An 18,968-nucleotide genomic window follows, 5' to 3' on the forward strand; every position below is an offset into this window, starting at 1 on the left:
CTTTGAGACTCTGTCATCTCTTTGTCACTGCCTGCTTGAATCCAATTTGCTCCTTTTCCTTGGCAGTGCAGGGAGGCAACCTGATTGCCAGGGAGCTTATGATAACAGGCAATAATCAAGGGGCTCAGCACTGTCCAAACACAGAGTGTGACGGAGTTGGAGGTGGTGGAGTAATGCTTTCCCTGGGAGCTGATACCTAGCTCTGCCTCTTGCCATGTACCCCAGGAGGAGTGCTGGGATGTAAGGAAAGACTTCCCTGTAAGACAGGATTGGAGCTGATGTGCAGAGCATTCCATGGAACCCTGCTGCCAGTGCTTGTGTGAGGGGTGTCCTTAGCAGCCAGTCTGTACTTGAAGCAAGTGCTGTGACTTAGTTTGGGAACTGCACAGGATGACATCAGACACAGCCATAGTTTTATTTTTACAGGTCATCAATATTTGACCAGGAATATTTCCAGCATGGCTACAGGAGAAAATCATCTGAGATGGTTGTGTGGCAGCCAAGAATATGAAAGCCATTTGACTGAATATTTCCTAGTAAGAGTGTTTTGGCAGCTGCAGCATGGGTGGGAGAAGGTCTTTACTGAGGATGGCCCAAGGAGGTGTCTGAGCCAGTGGAAGAACCAAGGGACCATTGGGGTGCAGTTTTAGGAACCAGGTATTTGGGTAAAACTTGCACTTAATTTTAGATGTGGAGGTGGCCATGAACCATCTCCTGGGCCAAGAGTGAGAGAGAACCCTGCCAGTCCATGCAAACACAGCTACAGTAGAGTGTCATCCCTTGGGGGAGATATCTGGAGTCTGCGTCTCTGGAAATAGGAGGTCATTGCCTGTGCCAGGCAGCAACCAAGTGAAAGGGAGAAATTAGGAAAGAAATAAGAGCAGTGCAGAAGAAACAAGTACACTGAAACAGAGGTCCAGAGAAATCCCATCCTCTTAAATTTTCAAAATCTGCCTGCACAAGGCCCTGGACTGCCCGCCCTGCCTTTGAATGCAGCCCTGCTTGGAGCAGGAAATTGGACTGTGTGACCTCCAAAGATCCCTTCTGCGGTTCTGTGATGGATGTTTGGAATATAGAACAACCAGACCTAATTATAGCATTGGAGAAATCCATGACACATCTACGGCTTAAACCAGAGCTGTTCCCTCCCCCATCCCACAGGGCTAGAGACAGGACAGGAAAAGGTGATCACAACAGTCCGTGACACAAAGTGAGTCTTGAATGGGGGGAAACTCAGGAGGGAACACCTCAGGAGCTATAAAATCATATCTGATATGGAGAAGATGACCAAGAAATGACTGGGAAGAAGGGGATACCTGACAAAGTGAGGGGGTGGCAGGTTTAAAATACAGAGAAGCTTACAGGGCTAAAGCTTCTTATGAAGAGCTTGATTACTCCCTTGTGGATTTCATTGGCACAAGGTAGTGCTGAAGTAAGATGTACCTATGAATTGAAAAAATAAAAAGGCTGTTTCTGAGTCAGGAATCCTTAATTCAGGAGATCTTTGAGCCACAGATCAGTGCCTTTTGGTCATAGAGAAATGTTCAGGTGTCCCCAGGTGTCCATGTACCTCCCATGCTGTCAGAAAGACAGCATTGCATACAGAGATACCTCTGTTCACTTGGCTTTGACCCTGGCCCATGCCACCTAAATTTGCAGAGATCAACAGATATCTCCATCACACCTGGGGAAAATAATTCCCTGTCACCTTCCCCTTTCACTTAACGTTATAAACTTCTCTTACCCAGCTTCTTCCTGACTGAAGAGTCATAAGCTATTCTGTGGCTTCTTTGGAAAAACGTTACTCTGCTTCAGTTGTTTCCTCTTTCTCTACAGTTTCTCTAGTTTTACATTGCCATTTCTCTATAAACAGACCAGAATTTTACACAATTCACCAGCATGGGCAGTGCACAGGATGCAGCTGAATTGTCTGTCAGTCCTGTAGGGTGTTGGGGCATTCACTGTTTTGATTTTACTTTTCATTCCTCTTCTAATGATTTTCTAACCTTCCCTCTGCTTGTCTGGCTCTCCCTGAACAGCAAGTTGGGATTTTTCATAGGAACATTCACTGTAACACTACCATCTTTGCTGAGTGGCTGTAGTTAATTTAGAGTACTGTGTGCAGTCAAAAAGACCAACCCTCCACACATCATTTCATATTTACCAACCATTGCTCATCTTATTGCCCAGGCACTCACTGTTAGCAGGTCCTTCATGAGCTCTGCACCAGACTTTCACCTTTGTAACTCTGCATCACCCTGCACTATCAGCAGACTTAATCACCCCGAGAGCACATGTGGTCAGAGACAGGGATGTGCAGAAAGGCCTTGTCTTTCTGTGCTTTCAGTGCTCACATGCTCCCAGAGGCTGCCTCAAGCCCTGGTCACGGCACAAATAGCTACAAAATCTCTTTGGAGTGTTACAGGAGATGCAGTCTGGCCAAGGGGACAGGGCAGTGTGTCCCAGCCACCCTGTCTGGATGAGGCAGTGGGGTTGGAGAACCTTCCTTCTTCCTCAACATAGAAAAGAGTCTCCCAGTACCTCAGAGGAGAGAGGTGCTTGTAAACACACTCTGCACGTGAGGAGTTCACTCATGTCCTCAAAGCTGCCAAGCCAACAGGCACTGTCACTCAGCAGTGGTGTGCACTGCCTGTCAGCCCCTACCAGAGCTTTGGGGTGTCCTCCTGCTTGTATGGGATGGACAGGTCAGTGATGGGATGGGAAAAGCAGGGGAGAGGGGCAGGAGGGATTCAGTGTTCAGCTGAGTGGGGAGGGAGAACTGAGCCCTCTGAGCTGCACCTGCTGCTGCTGGAGCAGTTCCTCTGTGCCTAATGCAAGGCATGCAGAGCTGGCAGCACAGGGGAAGGGGGGCACACTGCACCTAACCCAAGAAAGCATTAGACAGGAGGTGATCACAGCACTTGTCTAGTCCAACCCAGGCCAACAGGCCTCGAGCAGAAACCATAAGTGGTTTTGGCCTGGGTTATCCAGAAAATCAGAGACTGACCACAGTTAACAGTGTCTTTTGGGGAAATGAATAGGTGACATAACTGAGGAGCATTGAAATAACCTCAACTGAGCCTGCTGGGACAGACTCCCAAGGAAATCCTGACTGTGACCTCCCTCTGTGACTCCACGTCTCTGGTATTATCAGTTCCCCTACTGTGACTGCAATCAACAGCACCTTTCCCAGGGCACTGCACAGCCTTCCAAGAGGACATACAGACATGTTCCTCTGGCCATCCAATGCCAAGTGCTTCTTACAGAGAAACCTGTTCCTTGGAAACCTCTGCAGAAATTGCTGAAGTTGACAGTCCTCAGCTGTGGGCTGGACACAGCTCCCCACTTATAGCTGGATCACTGTAGGTCACAAAGGTGTGTGTCACACAGCCTGCCCTGCTCACAGCCACGACTGACAGCCCACAACATGCTGGTTTAGTTTGGGCTTCAGCTTTTACTCTGAGGTTGCCAACTCCTCTCTGCTTACCTACAACCTGCAGTTGCACGGAGACAACAAAGCTCTTCCAGGTCTCCAACAGCCCATTGCCACAGAGCTGACAGCCTGACATGGCTGTCCCACCTGCAACACCAGCTCTCCAGACTGCCCAGCCATAATCACCAAGAGGACAGGACTTTAACAACTGCTCTTGAGTTGGAACAAGGAACAAGGTGAGGGGACACCAGCAGACAATCCAAAGTGTGGGCAAAAGGATTCAGCCACTCCACTAAAAACATCCACAACTCCAGTGCTATGGGGCAGGAAAAGAACATGTGGAAATACCCCTGAACTCTTCAAAGGGACTGGCTGGAAATCCTTTAAAAAGAAAAACCTAAGCCCTGGAAGAGTAGGAGGGCAAAGGCTGCCTTGACTTTTAGAGCCTTTGTGGTATAGAAATCTGCAGCAGAGAGCTACTAGCAGAGCTGTAGCCCAGCTGTCAGAGCTGCACTTGGTCTGGAAGCAGTGTGAGGAGTCACTACACACTTGTTGAGTAACTCTAGATGATCTTTAAGTCCTTTTCAACCCAATCCATTCTAGATTTTATGACCCAAGTCAGCCAGCAGCAGCAGCCATCCTTCAACAGCAACACCATCCACATCTGGAATTTGCCCTCAGTGCCGAGAAGAAGAATCTCATCCTCCCAGCCACATTTCAAAGACACATTTAGTCCAAGCATTAAACTAGAAACACAATCCTTCCAACTTGTGTGGCGGGTGGGGGACACAGGCGACTGGCCCCACAGCCCAGCGGCAGGAGCAAAGCCAACACTTCTCCCAGCGCTCCACACCGGGCCGGAGACAGGCACTGAACAAAGGCACACAGGAGATATTTCAGCTTTTATTCTCAAATCCATCTGTACATTCCGCCCCGCCGAGTGCCAGCTGCCAGGCCGGCAGCACCAGGGGGCAGCAGCAACCAGAATTCACGGGAGCTTCCCCAGCGCCTGGACACGGGAGACAGCGCAGGAAACCGAACCCCGCCGGCTTCTACATCTCACCTTCTCCCAGCAGGGGAACTGGAAATCGAGTCATCTTTATCACATTCAGAAAGGTGTTGGATTTACAGTCCTGTGCGTTCAGCATAACGATCTCGGGTTGAATTGACTATTCTGCAGAGCAGCTTGAAAACTATCCCAGGCTTGTTTTTCCCGAAGCCAGCATCTTAAAGCTGCAGTACTCTCCAGGCATCTTTCCCAGCAGTCCCAAAGCCAAATAACAAAAGGAGCCCTTGCAAATAAATAATCATAGGAAAATAAATAAGATTAGAACTGGAGTATACAGTTATATGGTCTTTATTTGGTTTCAGAGGTGGAAAAAAGTGGAGCCAGACTGCAGCTTTAAGTCTCATGCCTGAATCAACCTCAAACACTCGGTAAATTTTACACTTGATTAGCAGTACAGGTTGGAGATCTGAAGTTCCACGGAGATGAACATTAGGCACATACACACACCCTTCCCCAAGGCATACTTTATTTTGCCGAGTTAGAAAAAGCCTGCTGAGGGGAAGTGCTCCTTCCCGAGCTGAACAGACACGACTGAAGACCTATTTACTGCCACAGTAAAACGTCCCAACAAATAGCTAACCCCACCCATGTTTGCAAGGGGAAACTGCTTCAAACCATGCACCAGGGAGACAATCCTCTCTTGGGATCCTTCACCTCCACTGGCACCACAGAATCCTTGAGAAAATCCAGCTCCCAACAGGGCTGCCAGCTGCCCATCACTTCTTGTGCTCCAAGCCTAGCTGTGGAAAGTCATAAGTCCATTATTTCTACTTAAGCCAGAAATCCTGTTAATGCCGTTTAGAGGCAGTTCTACAGCAGGAGCTCTTGATCTGCTCTCTGTTTAGGGTGCATACCCCCCTTCTCCAGGAAGATCAGAACCTAGCAAAGTTCCTTTCTCCACACAGAAAAACCACACAGAAGAGAAAAGCAATCCATTGCAAGCCAGTGTCCGATGATTGTCCCTTTGGGGAGGGCAGGAATCCAGGACAGGGCTAGGCAGGGGAAGGGAGGAGGATGGCAGGTGAAGAAAAAAATTTAGAAACAAACTCAAAACCACCAAGACACAAGGAGGAGCTCAAAGCCCCTCAGCAGCTGATGGCACTGGGTTGCTGTTTGCTAACAAAGTCTGAAATGAAGTCGAACTCGTTCTGTCCCAAGAATAACTCCGGCAGCTCCTGAATCCGGTCCAACCCCAGTTCCAGGACAAGGGATGTCAAGACCTCCTCATCTATGAGATCAGTGTCCATAACATTCAACGTCAGCGCTGGTGAGGGCATGTGCTGCATGCCCGGGTGCTGGCCTGGCCCCACTCTGTACTGCTGGGCACCGGCTCCCATGGGCCCGTTGCTCATGGCCAGCGGGTGGCCCTGGTACTGCGTGTTGAGTTTTTGTAGGTGCATGCTGGCCATGAGCTGCTGGGTGCCCACCGGCCCCATGTACTGCTGCTGCTGGCTCGGCCCACTGAACATCATCGCGTTCTGCATCTGGTGGTGGCCCATCTGTCCCCCCAGGCCGGGTCTCGGCCTCATCGCCCCGTCCATGCCGGCCCCCCCGTAGGGCATCATCTGAGCGGCGGCGGGCAGCGTCCTCAGCACATGCTGCCCGTGCTGCGGGGGTCCCTGCAGCCCGCTCACCCCCATGCGGTAGCTCTGCAGGCCGGTGCCCCCGTGGCTCATGGGCATCATCATGTGCTCGGCCATGGCTCCGGGTCCCGGCGAGGCGACAGCGGCTCCGGGCGCAGCTCCCGGGGACGACACCGCGTCCCGCTCCCGCCGAGCCGGCTCCGACGGGAGATCCCGGAGAGCCCCCACCTCCGCCCGGGGGGAAGGCACCGCTCCGCTCCCTCCGCGGGAGCCCGGCGGGGAAAGCTCCGCGGGCCGGGGAGCGCGGGGACCCTCGGCGCGGCCCCGGGCAGTGCCCGCACGGTACGCACCGGTCCGGGGCTCCGGCAGCGCCGCTGGCTCCGCTGGGCTCTGCTGGGCTCGGCTCGCCTGGCCCGGAGCAGCCGCGGCGCTCCCGCACTTATAGAGCTGCGGGCGGGGCGGGCGCGGGGCGGCCCCGGCGCCCATTGGAGCGCGGAGAGCGGGCCGGCCCCGCGGGAGGAGCGGCCGAGCCGCGGCCCCGACGGCCCGCACGGAGCGGCTGTTCCCTGCACGGCCCTGCCCGGCATCGCAGCCCCGCCGCTTCGTGCCTCCCGTACCGCAAACGGCACGGCATCGGCTCCCTGGAGGGAGAGAGACGCCCCTCCCGCGCCTTCCCCCTCACCTCAGTGTCGCTCTGCCCAAGCCTCTGTACCCGCTCACACAGCGGCTGCGCCTCAGGTCCCGTCGAGGAGCTTGTGCTGAGCTCCCTGTCCACGCTTACGGACGCACCTTTGTCAGGTGCTCCCGGGGCCGAGGGTGGTTGGGGTCATCAGCTGCGTGGTTGGTTACTCGGCCAGCAGCACCTTCCTAGCAAGGATGCACCAACCTTCCACACACACCTGGGGACTGTCACGCACAGAGGTTTGCTATAACTGTTTGTAACAGTGTCTTTTGCACCTCTGAGATCAGCTTTGGCTCGTGGGGTCCCAGTGCAAGCCACATGCCCACCCACTGAACTGTACCAGCCAAATTATCTTACTATGTGCTTAGACTATGGCAGCACTGGGGCTCTCTACAGGACCTGGTGTGTTCGAGTAATGTATGAAAGAACAGTGGTGATCTTCCCCTTTGTGTTTTGAAGAAATCCAGAGACTTCTTTTAAAAAAATATTGGTATTGCATGATTATCTGCTTAGAAGGCGGGGGATGACAAAGTTGAACTTGCTTCTCCAACTTCATTCTGTCTTTGTCCTCTCCCAGGCAGCCCTTAACCAGCATTACAGACCATGGCTGGTAATGCCAGACAGACCTTTTCTGGAGGCTTGGAGCAGGTTGTTTTGTGGAGTTTTAGGTGTTCTGCATGTCCATGGTGCTCATGGACCCTGGTGAGCAGAAGGAAATACCGACAAAGGGTTTCAAAGGATGCCCAAGGGGTTTTTTGTTGACTCAAGGTACCTCTCAGATTTGTAGAACTTGAGAGATGGGGTCTAAGTTTATACTACCATGAAGAGACTAAGTCAGGCAGCACGGGCACCTTGGGTGAATGCTGAGCCACAGTACTGACCTGAAGGGTTACTTATAGGGAATATCTCTGTATCAAAACACTGTAAACCAGCAGCTCAGAGCAGATGATGACCAGGAGCCTTTAGCTTCCAGAGGCCAGCAGGAATGGAAAGTGTCTTCTCTTACTTGACAGAGCACAGGGCCATAAACCTCCAGGACATTTTGGGAGTCGCATTTGTTTGTGCCACCTTCTGCCTTGTTAAGTGGCTGGGATGGGTTTCAGGTGTTATTGGTGAGCCTCTAGCTGATGAATCAGTTGGTTAATTGTTTGATGTAATTACGTAATGATTGTTTTTTAACTCCAGAGATTTTGACAAAAGCATTTTTAGTGCTAATAAACACATGCTCATAGACATATACCTGCCTGCCTGCGAGTTCACATGCAGATGCACACCCAGGAGAGGAACAAATGCAGTTTGTTTTGCATACGAGGGAGTGTCTGCCCTCTTCTTTTCAGAGTCATCCAGCCATGAAAACATCTCTCACTTGCAGAAGAGGTGTGGTGTGTCCTGCAAGACCTGGTCAGGAGCAGAAATTCTTGGACAGGAGTAACAGGTGGGAAAAGGCTGCCCACAGCCATTTGCATTACAGAAGACCCTAAAGGTGGTAAATGGCCCCTCATTTTGGAAACAAATTATCAGATGAGAGAGCACTCTTGCTGAACACAAGTGTGAAGGTCCACTCTATCTCTGCCCTCACTCATGCCCCATCTCCTTTGGGAAGGGTAAGCCAGATCAGCAACTCATCCAGTCTGAAAATAGTTTGACCAGAAATAGAGCTGTACTGGCTGGGATCAGCTCTCTCATCCAGCTTGTGCCATTGTCCCTAGATATTTCGCCTGCATAACCTGGGGTGTTTGAGAGGGGACAGGGGGGTAGGAGGATGGGAGGCACTGCAGTGGGCAGAGGGGCCACAGATCACAGCCCCCACGTTTGCCATGTGTGTTCCATCTTCCTGTGCTCTGTGTTGCAAGGGCTCCTGTTCTTGAACCAGTAATATTTTATTTTACAGGGATCAGTGTAGACTGGCCTGCTGCATTTCACACTGTCCAGCCAGTGGCTGGGGGCAGAGCTGGGAAAGGGCTGACCAGTTCTGGTAGCACCTCTTTTCACTGGTCTTTTTGGCCCAGAACAAGCAGTGGGTCCTTGTCCTGCTGAGGTCTTGGGGATTGAAGACCCAAACCGCTGCAGCTGTATTTACAGGCACTGTGTGTCACCCATCTAACCCCAGGTTTGTGTCTCTCCCCTCTGCCCTGCCATGTGTCATCAGCCCACAGACACACTGGCCTTTCTGGGAAAGCAGATAAACTGCCAGATCCAGCCCTGGGGCCGTTGGTCAGTCAGCCCTGGCTGAAGTCACCCCAGCAGTGTGTCATTCACAGCTTCCTGACATGGGACTTCCCCAGGCTGGCTGTGCTGGTGTCATCAGCCCTACATTATCAGGGGTGGATTACCCACGTTGGGAATTAGATAAACGCAAAAGATTGTAGCCCCAGTGGCACCAGTTTGGCTTGGCACGACTGGGGATGTGGCAGCACCCCGGGTCAATCCATGTGGGTGGGCAGCAGTGCAGGGATCTGACCAGCAGCACATTGCAGACCTTGCACTGCTCTGTGTTACGTGTGACTTTGTTCACATGACATGTGCCCTCCTCACACTCGATCCCTGACCATCACACATCGACTGCACCACTCCAGTGGTATTCTGGTGGTAAAATCCTGTCCCCAAATCCCCCAGGAATGAGAGGTGGCACAGGCACGTGCTTTTTGTAAGCAGAGATGTGAAGATTTTTGTCTTGCAAGGTTTTCCGTGTATCAGAACTGATTCTTGCTAATTCCAGTTGCTGATCTCAGTCCAAGATCTCTTTTTTTCCCCATGACTCTGAGATCCTTAGTTCTGGGGGGAGGAAAAAGAAAAGAACATTTTTTAAAAAAAACTTTGTAGAATGCAAGAGGTACTGATTCATGGAGAGTGGGTTGAGGATTTTTTGGGGAATTACCTATGACCAAATGGTTCTCATTATGCATTTCAGTTTACAACTCACTCACTGCTGTGGGGTGTGAGGGACCTTTGCATAGAGATCATAGAATTTGAGTAGCAATGTGAGATATTAATTTGGGTGTAAACTGAAGGATCTGAGGCCCCCCATGATTCAAAGACTCCTGGATGCTCACTCCGTGCTTGGCCCTACAGAGCTCCTGCAAGTTTCAAAGCAATTGAGGTGTGCAGATAAATGCTAAAGCAATTTGAAATACCAGGTTAAGGGAGAAGCTTGGCTTTGAAGGACAGATGCCCAGCAGAACCCCTTCTGCAACCCCCATGTGCACTAAAGGAGAAACACAGAGAGTAGAAATGCACAAAGAGAGGCTGGAAATCTATAGAGGTGTGACCTGGACTAAGATCCATCAAGGATCACTGTCTGACATTGCTGTACCTGGGTCTCACTGTGGGCTCATGTGCATAACTCACCTCCACATCAGTTTAAACTCCCTGCAGCTCTCAACTGCATCACAAAGCATTCCTGAAGTATTGTTTTTCCAGGAGATGCCAGGCTCCAGGGGAGCTGCTCCTCTTGCATGCTGATGGCTTGCAGTAACTCCCATGGGCCCAGCAGCTGGTGGACTGTGGCATTTGGGAAGATCTTGGGTTGGACGAGTCAAGATCTGGATCACTGAAGCACCACTGTTCACTGAAGGGTGGAAAATACCAGTGGTACTCAGTCCTCAGGAGGATCAGCTGTTAAACACCAGGCAGTCATTTGTGGCAGCAATCAGCTCCCACCTGCCTTTTTCTCCATCAGCTTTCTGTCCTCATTTGATCAGTCCCCATCATGCAGAGGTGGTGCCTACATTTTGGGTACTTGGAAAAGGAAGAGCAGGAGGGCTCCCCGAGGAAGGTGGTGGTGGAGAGGGGCTGCAGCTGCTCCAGGAGCTCACCAGCCCACAGTCAGCTCCTCCCTGGTGGTTCAGGCTCCTGGGGAGAAAGAGTGGCCAGGAACCAGGCACAGGGTGGCTCAACAGACTGCGCTGGAGTGGCCCAGAGCCCACCCTGCCCACCCCACAGTGCCTGCTCTTCCCTTTCTGGTGGAAGGGTTGCCACGGTCTGATTCCCTCCAGGCCTGGCTGAGGGCACGTGTCTGCTGCCTCTCCCTGCACTGCCAAGGGCTTGAAAGTTTTCCTGCCTAATGTTTGACTATGTTGGGACATCCATTTTAATCAAATATTCACCATCAGCTGCTGGAGGTCCCTATACCAGACCTGAAAGGATCTTAGGGAGTCTCTGCTGCACAACTAATGCTTTCCCAGCAGACTCATTTATTGGCAACCAGGAGATGAGAAGGGATGCAATGCACTTTCATTTTTTTATTTAAGGGTGATCAGAGTGGTTTGCAAACTTCGACTCTGAAGCTGAGAAGTCCAGCAGAGGCCATGGTGCTATAAATACTGAGGCAGGAGCAAATTCCAATGGAGTTTCTCCAGTTTGGCTTTAAACAAGTATGTTAACAAGCCAAGACTTATAAGTTAAATTAAATATTGAGCTTCTTGATGCAGATTTACACTTACGGATGTCCTGACAAAGAGGACTGGCCAACAGCAAATTATTTTAGACACCTGTTACCAAACCCATTTCTTGTCCTCAGATGGGTCTGCTGTGGACAACTGAGGTGACAAGCACCATTCACTGGGCAGGATGTGAAAAATCTGTGGTGTGATTAGGGCTGAGGGTGCCAGTGTGGCCCAGCAGGGAGGTGGGGTGGCTCTGAGCTCCTGGGGGGCTGCTGACAGCAGGACAGAGCAGTGTCCCCTGGGAAGGTGCCCCAGACACTGCTGGCCTGGTGATGGGTCTGTGGAGATGTCACCCCACAGGTGATCTACAGGGAAGGACTTTGCCTGGAGTCATGGTGTTGTACCTTCCCTCAGCACATGTGAGGCAGGGACAGGCTCGTGCCAGTGCCAAGCTTCCTTGATAGGTGCTGAGGAGACAGGTGGGGTGAGTGTGGCTGTCACTGAGACCAATTCTCTGGGTGTGCAGCAGGAAAGATTTTTCCTTAAGATTAAAACAACCCCAAAGATTAAGGAGGAAAAGCAACAAGCCCAGGAGGGCATGGTGATTCCTCATCTGCATTTAGATGGAAGCACTTCCTAAAAGGCAGGAGGTGTCAAACAGCCCATGGGAGGGGGCCAAGGGCCCTGATGGCCCTGCTGGATGCAGGGACTGATCTGCAGCTGGTGGCCAGCTTTGGGGAAACTGGGCTTGTCATTAACCCTGCTGGGATTTGGGAGTAAAGATGCCAAGGAAGGGAAGGCTGTGCCCCCTTTCAGCTCTGTGGGAACCTGCCAAGTGTGCAGCTGGTGGGTGTGCAAGCTCCTCGCACCCACCCTGTGGGCTGCACGGCTTCCTGTGCCCACAGGTAGCCATGTGGCCCACGTGCCCTTTGGCAGCATCTCACCTGCCAGAGGCCACTGAAGGGTGCAAAGGTGATTGAGGCCAGAGCATGGAGGGGTTGGTGCTTCCTCCGGAGCAACAGGCGCAGTTGACCCCCATGCCTGGAGCTTGGCTTGTCCTGCTTGTAAACAACTTCTTTTTTTTTTTTTCCTCTGGGCTAATCTTGCTTTGTGGGGGCAGATAACATCACTGGAATTTTTCCAGTGTCCTTTGCAAGCACCTCCTGCTTTGGACTTTGGCTGAGACACGCATGAATGAGACACGAGCTTCCTCAAGTGTTTGCTCTTGTTTGCTTTCCTCTGGGCCTGCTTCCTGCTCCGCTGCTGCTCCTGGTTCCTGCTCTTGGGCACAGTGGCCAGAGCGAGCCCAGCACCGCCTCCTGCTTCCCTGGATGTCCTTGTGGGCTGGGGCCAGGACGTTGGCAGGGAGCAGGAGGGGCAGTGGGGTCTGGGCTGTCCTTGCTGATGTCCTGCAGAGCAGGGTGGGCACTCGGCGAGGTCCTGCTCAGCATCCTGGCTCTCTCCCTGCAGCACTTGTGCCAGAGCACCTACTTTGGGTTTAGGTCTGTACCATGGCTGGTGTGGGCTGGATTCCAGCCTCAAAGGGCTGAAAGGCTTCTAGTCCTGTGGTAGAACCAATGCCAGCACAGCTAGTGTGGTACCTGACCCCCAGCCCCCTTGCTGCCTGTCCCCACTCTGCCCAGTGATCCCACGAGCTCCCAGGGACCCCCCCGTGGGGTCTGGCAACAGAAAATCAGTCCTGCTTTGGAGAGGGCTGGCAGCCCGAGCACCTCCCAGCCCTGGCCATGGCTGTGCAGGCTGAGCCTGGCCTGCAGCAGGGGCAGGCGGGCTGCCAGACCGGTCTGCCGGCACAGCCTCCGCGGCTGCGGGGCCACGCGCGTCACCACTCCTGCCTCAGCTGCACGTGGCACCACTCACCTCCTCCCCGTGCTGGCACCCCTCCCCAGCACAGCCCCGTGGTTTGCCACAGCCAAGGAATCCTGGGCACTGATCCTGTCCTGCTGCTGGGCCCAGCTGGGCCACCAGCCTGCTCAGCCTTGCTCGTGTTCTGTTGGTGTTTCCCATTTCTATCCTTTCTTTCCATTTGGGAGTTTTCTGGGTTTCTGTAGGGTGTTCGTGGGCCATGGGCTGTGAACCAGCTGGCTCTGGTGTCCAGGGGATGGTCCACATGCCAAGTCACAGGGCTCTGTGACTGTCTTGTCCAGCTCCCGCAGTGTCCTGTCCCTGCCAAAGACAAGCCAAGGAGTCATCCCCTCTCATATGAGCGACCCATAGGTCTGCTTCAGGGTGAGAAACTGCTTTGCCCAAGGCCTGGCTCACATCACTGCCCAGCCTGATAGTCCTCCCTGCGTGGCCATTCTGGATGTCCTGGTCATTGTGATTTCCCTCAGGCTGGATCTGAGGCACAGATGGACAGAGCAGGGCTGTGGTTTCTCTGGTGAGGAGCCTACTGAGTCCTGTACTATCATGGGTCAAGGCTATCTCTTCTTTGTGTGCCCCATCATGCCCTGTCCCTCTGCCCGTTCCTCCCAGGACCCGGTGTGTGGCATTGGGATCAGTGGAGATGGACAGCAGTGGGGCTGTCCCGCCCAAATGCTGGTCCTGGGAGACCCAGTGTCCTCTGGGGCAGGGAGCCAGAGAGCTTTGGGGTTATTTCTTCTTATCTCCAGGCGCCTGCATTGCTGCTGTCCTGAGGCAGATTAGCTGTGGCGGTTTCTCTGGTCTGCTGTTGCCTCATGCAACTGCCTTGCATTTGGAGCTTGGGGTAGTCAGGGCCACGGTGGTGAGTCTTTGAGGGGGATGTAGTGTGGTGTTTTTTCATTATCATCAGGAATAGCTGTTGCTGTTTATCTGCCTTTTCTTTCCTTCATGTTATGCAACCTCCTTTTCAGATGCCAGTGGTTGTTTTCCCAGGGTTGATGTAGCAATGAAATTCTTCCTGGTATTTCCAGACCCTCATGGCTATGACAGTGCTTCTCCAACCTTGCTCCTGCCCCTCTCACTCCCCTGATTGCATTAGGATGCCTGTGTGCTTTTCCACTTCCTAATCAGTCCAGGTGTTGAGCAGGGCCTCTGCAAAGCCCTGGGAAGATGGGAGCTTGTGGACGGGCTGGGTGCTGGCAGCTCTGGTTCGCGTGGCAATGGCAGGAACAGGGCGGGTGACTCAGGGCAACTGAAAGTTTTGTCCTGGGAGAGCTGCCTGGGATCCAGGTCACTGGGACCTGTTTGTCAGGTTCCTATTTTTGTTATTCACTAGCTCAGTATTCCTGAAAACAAATCGTGGTGCTGTCACCTGATTGGCATGACAGACGGAGTGTGGAGTGTGCCTCGCGTGCAGGGCCTGTTTGGGTGGCTGGACCTCAGCTCTGCAGTGGCCAGATTTGGACTCTGCTGTGGCCATGTGAAGCTGTGCCAGTCCTGTGGCTGCCTGCAGCAGGAGCTGCTCCTCTTGGTCTGTGCCCCTGGGAACATCCCTGGTCCTGCCTGGGGACTTGCCCTCCCCCCAGCTCCTCTAAAGCCAGGGCAGAGCAGCACAGCCTTTGCTGCCAGAGGAGTCCTTCGGGCTCTCATGTGTGTGTTTTGTGCACAGAGGGCTGTGTGGCTGTGGGCTGAGCTCACAGCTGGGGGGGGCTTCACAGAACCATAGAACCTTCCTGAGCTGGAAGGATCATCCAGTCCAACTCCTGGTCCTTCACAGGATGCCCCAGCAATCCCACCCTGTCCCTCAGAGCGTTGTCCAAACCCTCCTGCAGCTCTGGCAGCCTTGGGGCTGTGCCCACTGCCCTGGGGAGCCTGTTCAGTGCCCAACCAGCCTGTGGGGGAAGAACCTTTCCCTGAGATCCACCCTGAGCCTGCCCTGACACAGCTCCAGCCATTCCCTGGGGGCTGTCCCTGCTCCCCCAGAGCAGAGCTCAGTCTTGCCCCTCGGGAGGAGCTGCAGCCCCCGCTGAGCTCTGCCCTCAGTCTGCTCTGCTCCAGCTGGACAAGCCAGGTGATCTCAGTGCTCCTTGTATGGATTCCCCTCTAAACCCTTCACTGGGCTTTGGGAGACAAGCCCCCAGGTTTTGTCCTCCAGTTGGTCTCCTCCTGCAGCCTCTGGTGAACTCTGCTGGCCCCTGGCTTAGGTTTTGGGTTGGTGACATTCCCTGAGTCTTCAGTGGGTTGGGATAGGACAGGACAGAGCTGTGAGTCACTGCTGTGTGAGAAACTGCTGGTTATATAGAGAAGGGAAGGAGCTGGCATCAGAGCTGGCAACAATGAGGGCCCTTGATAGAACCTGAAGCACCTTGGGAGGCTGCAGACAGTGCTGGGGAGAAGATATTTGTGTGGGCATGTTGCTGTTTCCTTCATCCACAACAACTTCTTTCTGGAGCTGGACAGGACATTTCTTCTCAGGCCAAGCCTCAGCAGAAAAACTGCCAGCTAAACCAGGGATTTCACCAATAGGTATTTTTTTGTTTAATGGCAAAACTTATGCATGAAAATGTTTGTTTCATCTTGAAGAAATAAAGAACCAGTTTTCTCTTGCGTCATCCATTCTCCTTTTTATCGTGGTAAAAGCTGACAAGGGAGCAGGACCTCCTGATTTTAGAAATAAAGAAGAAAACATCTGCTGGTGTTTGTGGTGAGAGAAGCGTAGCTGTGCCTATCTCCCCGAGCAGCCCTCCTGTTGCCGCCTGCCCGGGCTTCAGGCATCTTGTCCTGTCACTGGAGTGGCAGTGGCAGTGGGCTCAAGCAGCACTGCTGGCCTGGTGCAGTGGATTTGGAGGTCAGCCAAAGCAGGGGGACTTGTGGCCAGAGGAAGGCCAATTGTCATGTGGACAGGTTTTCTTTTCGCACGAAGAAAATGGTCTGGATGCTTAAGCGGCTTATTCATTTATTGGGAGCAACCTGAAAATATGTGCTATCGGAAAATGCACGTTCCTGGCCAGTATCCACTGAAATCCATGGGAGCTACTGGCATATGTGGTGTTAGGAAAACAGCTCATGTTGCTGCTGCCATTGTCGGGATTAAAACTCAATTGCCCTTTTTGGGAACGCTGATTGCTGAAGGCATCTGTCGTGTAAGGGACAAGCTGGTGAAAGCAGAGGAGTGCCAGGCAGGGAGAGAAACCCTCCTCCTGCTGCCACAGCCACACTGGGGGCTTGTGAAAGGTTTGAAGCTCCTTGCCCTGCACTGTGTCCCTCCTGCCAGGGCTTCAGGGATGGTGCTGTTGGCATAGCTGATGCTAGTGGGTATGGAGTTTCCTTCTCAAGGTGTGGTAGCAGGTGACACTCCTAGCACACAAACCTTGCAGGCACTCCTGGAATGATCACCATTCACTGGAGACAACATGGGAGATGCAGGTATTCCATGGGTTCACCTAGTCTTGGCATGCATTCCATAGTCTGTGCTTTATGGCCACAGGGGAATGCTTTCGAGCTTGTGACTGGGTGCCCCAGTGTCACTGCTCAGGAATGTGGCAGCTGTTGTCCATGTTTTGGACTGATCTGTGCAGCATTTGGGTCCCTGAGCTTCAGGTGTGTTGTGGACCAGGTGATGGTGGGAGAAGGAGAGGACAATGCAGGGCAGGGGGTCCACACACAGGTACCTTTTCTGGTAGCTGAATGCACTTGCTGCTCTCTCAGGGCTGGGCTGGCAACAAGCCTCCACTCAGCTGTTGTCCCCAGAGCAGTTGCCTTAAGACACTGTACCTGGGATGTGGTAAAGTCTGTGGCTGCACCCTGGAGGGCTCTGGCCAGAGCACTGTGTTAGAACAAAGTTGATCCAAACCTTCAGATGAAGGTGTGAATCCCTGCAAAGTCTGCACTGCTCACTGCTCACACTCGCTGTCACGGCAGGACTGGGAGCACAGGTGTCACAGGTGGCCTCTGCAGAGATAGCCTGTTGTGAGCCCTGGAGTCTCCCAGCTCGACAAGCCTTGCTCTGGCATCCCTGCCCTGCCCTTTGCTTCTGTGGGCTCCTCTTCCTGGGCCAGAGGGTCCTCACCAGCTCTGTGCTGCAGGGCATGACCATCTCTTGGACATGAAGGCTCCCAGCTCTCTCAGCCTCTCCTCATGTAGAAGATACTCCAATCCCTTCACTTTTTGGCCCTGCACTGGACCTGCTCCAGTAACTCCACATCTGTGCTGCACTGCAGTTTGTGCAGCAGTTTCTGGGCGCTGCTTCTGTGAGATCTCCTTGAGCTTCTGAGCAACTTCTCTTGGGGGGATGCCTTGCAGGGTTCTGCTGCTCACTGCTCTGTCTCACTGATATACTTGCAGTCTGCATTAGGGAGCTGGACCTGCTGTGGGTGCCCATGCACTTACTCCCTGGGTCTGCCCACCCCGTGTGCTGCCCACCCACTCAACATCCCTCACGGGATCCTCTGCTCTGGCTCAGCTGCCCCAGGAGTGTGGGGCACATCAGGGGTCGTGTGGACCTGGGCTGTGCCTGGGGAGGGGAAGGTGAGGCATGCCTGGGTCGATAGGGGAACCCCCAAGGCCGGGACAAAGCACACCAGCAGGAAGGAAGGGCCACCGGAGACAACACGAGCTGCCGCAACCCCTGGTGTTTGGTCTGTGCAGTGTGTGAGTTACACGTGGAAAAGGATGGAGGGAAGAGAGGCAGCCTCGCCCTGCTGGGCCTTTTGTGGAGTGAAAAAGTACGAGCAAGTTTTGGAGCTGGTGACAGCAAGGAGCAGGAAGAGAACATGTGAGGGGTTATAAATATCTGGCTCTCAAGGGGCAAAGCACTGAGATGTTAGTTTCCATGAACAGGCTCCTGGAGTGTGACACCCTTTTCCCTCTCTTGTGTGGCTGTGCTCCAGATAACAGAAGCCACTGCTGATTTCCTGAACTCACTATCTTTGTCATAAAAACCCCAAACAGCAGCAGTTTATAAATAAGGCTTAGGAAATAGAGCTGCTATTCTGAGGAGCAATGAAACTGGAGCTTTTCCAGCTCAACACTTCAATTCTGGTTCACAGCAAACTCAAGCCACCACAGAAAAAATCCTGAAGCTTTTCTCAAAGAGGAAAGTGGGATTGGGCTGCAAAGGAGGCTCTGCAGGGACAGGGTGTGTGCCAGGTACACTGTGTGTACCTCTTCCTAGAATCAAAGAATCACAGAATCTCCTGAGCTGGAAGGGACCCACAAGGATCATTGAGTCCAACTCTTGGCACTGCACAGGACACCCCAACAGTCATGCTCTGTACCTGAGAGCATTGTCCAAACACTTCTTGAACTCCCAAGCTCCACCAGAGAACCTGCCTGCATTCGGGCAGGAGCCCACAGACACAGATACCTGCTAGACCTGCTGCTCCAGAAAACACACCGCTTCTGATTCTCTCTGATTTTGCAACCTGTGCCATTCCAGGGCTTTAGGCTATGTCCTAATACCACTGGATAATGCTCCACCTGGCACTATGTTGTGGCCAGATGCTGAGAAAACATCAACAAGACAGCAGGAGCTGAAAAGAATACAGGGAGGTTTTCTTAGAGTTCACACTGTGGACAGAGGGTCAACCCTGTGCTGGGACTTCTGGTTATTGAACCTTCACTGCTGTGGGATATGAACCTGCCTCAAACAGGGTGAGCTGAGCCAGTGCTGCAGTGCTGCAATCCCACAGACATGTATGGTGGTTTTTGGCTCAGTGTGGTCCTGGCACAGTGGAACAGATCTGATGGGACGAGTGTGAATGGGGAACCCTTTGGGGATGGAATTCCTGAAGCCCCAGCACTTTGGGAAAGATGTGGATGTACTGGGGAGTGTTTTAAGTTTAGCAATAGCCAGTAGGGCCCTGGCAGCTGGAGGTGTTTACCCTGGAAAAGGGACAGCAGAAGAAGGCAGGAGGTCGTCAAATCCCCAGGGGGC

General features: G+C 53.0%; 1 protein-coding gene across 1 annotated transcript; it reads right to left on the bottom strand.

The window, feature by feature from the left end:
• Positions 1-4,323: 4,323 nt before the first annotated feature.
• Positions 4,324-6,484, bottom strand: CITED4 (Cbp/p300 interacting transactivator with Glu/Asp rich carboxy-terminal domain 4). The gene has a single exon (XM_050326248.1). It carries the CDS (start codon positions 6,200-6,202, stop codon positions 5,588-5,590), a length of 615 nt encoding a protein of 204 aa, XP_050182205.1. The 5' UTR covers positions 6,203-6,484; the 3' UTR covers positions 4,324-5,587.
• Positions 6,485-18,968: the final 12,484 nt, after the last annotated feature.

Source organism: Myiozetetes cayanensis, unplaced genomic scaffold, assembly GCF_022539395.1.
Source record: "Myiozetetes cayanensis isolate MyiCay16 unplaced genomic scaffold, myiCay2020 scf31, whole genome shotgun sequence".
Lineage (NCBI taxonomy): Eukaryota > Metazoa > Chordata > Aves > Passeriformes > Tyrannidae > Myiozetetes > Myiozetetes cayanensis.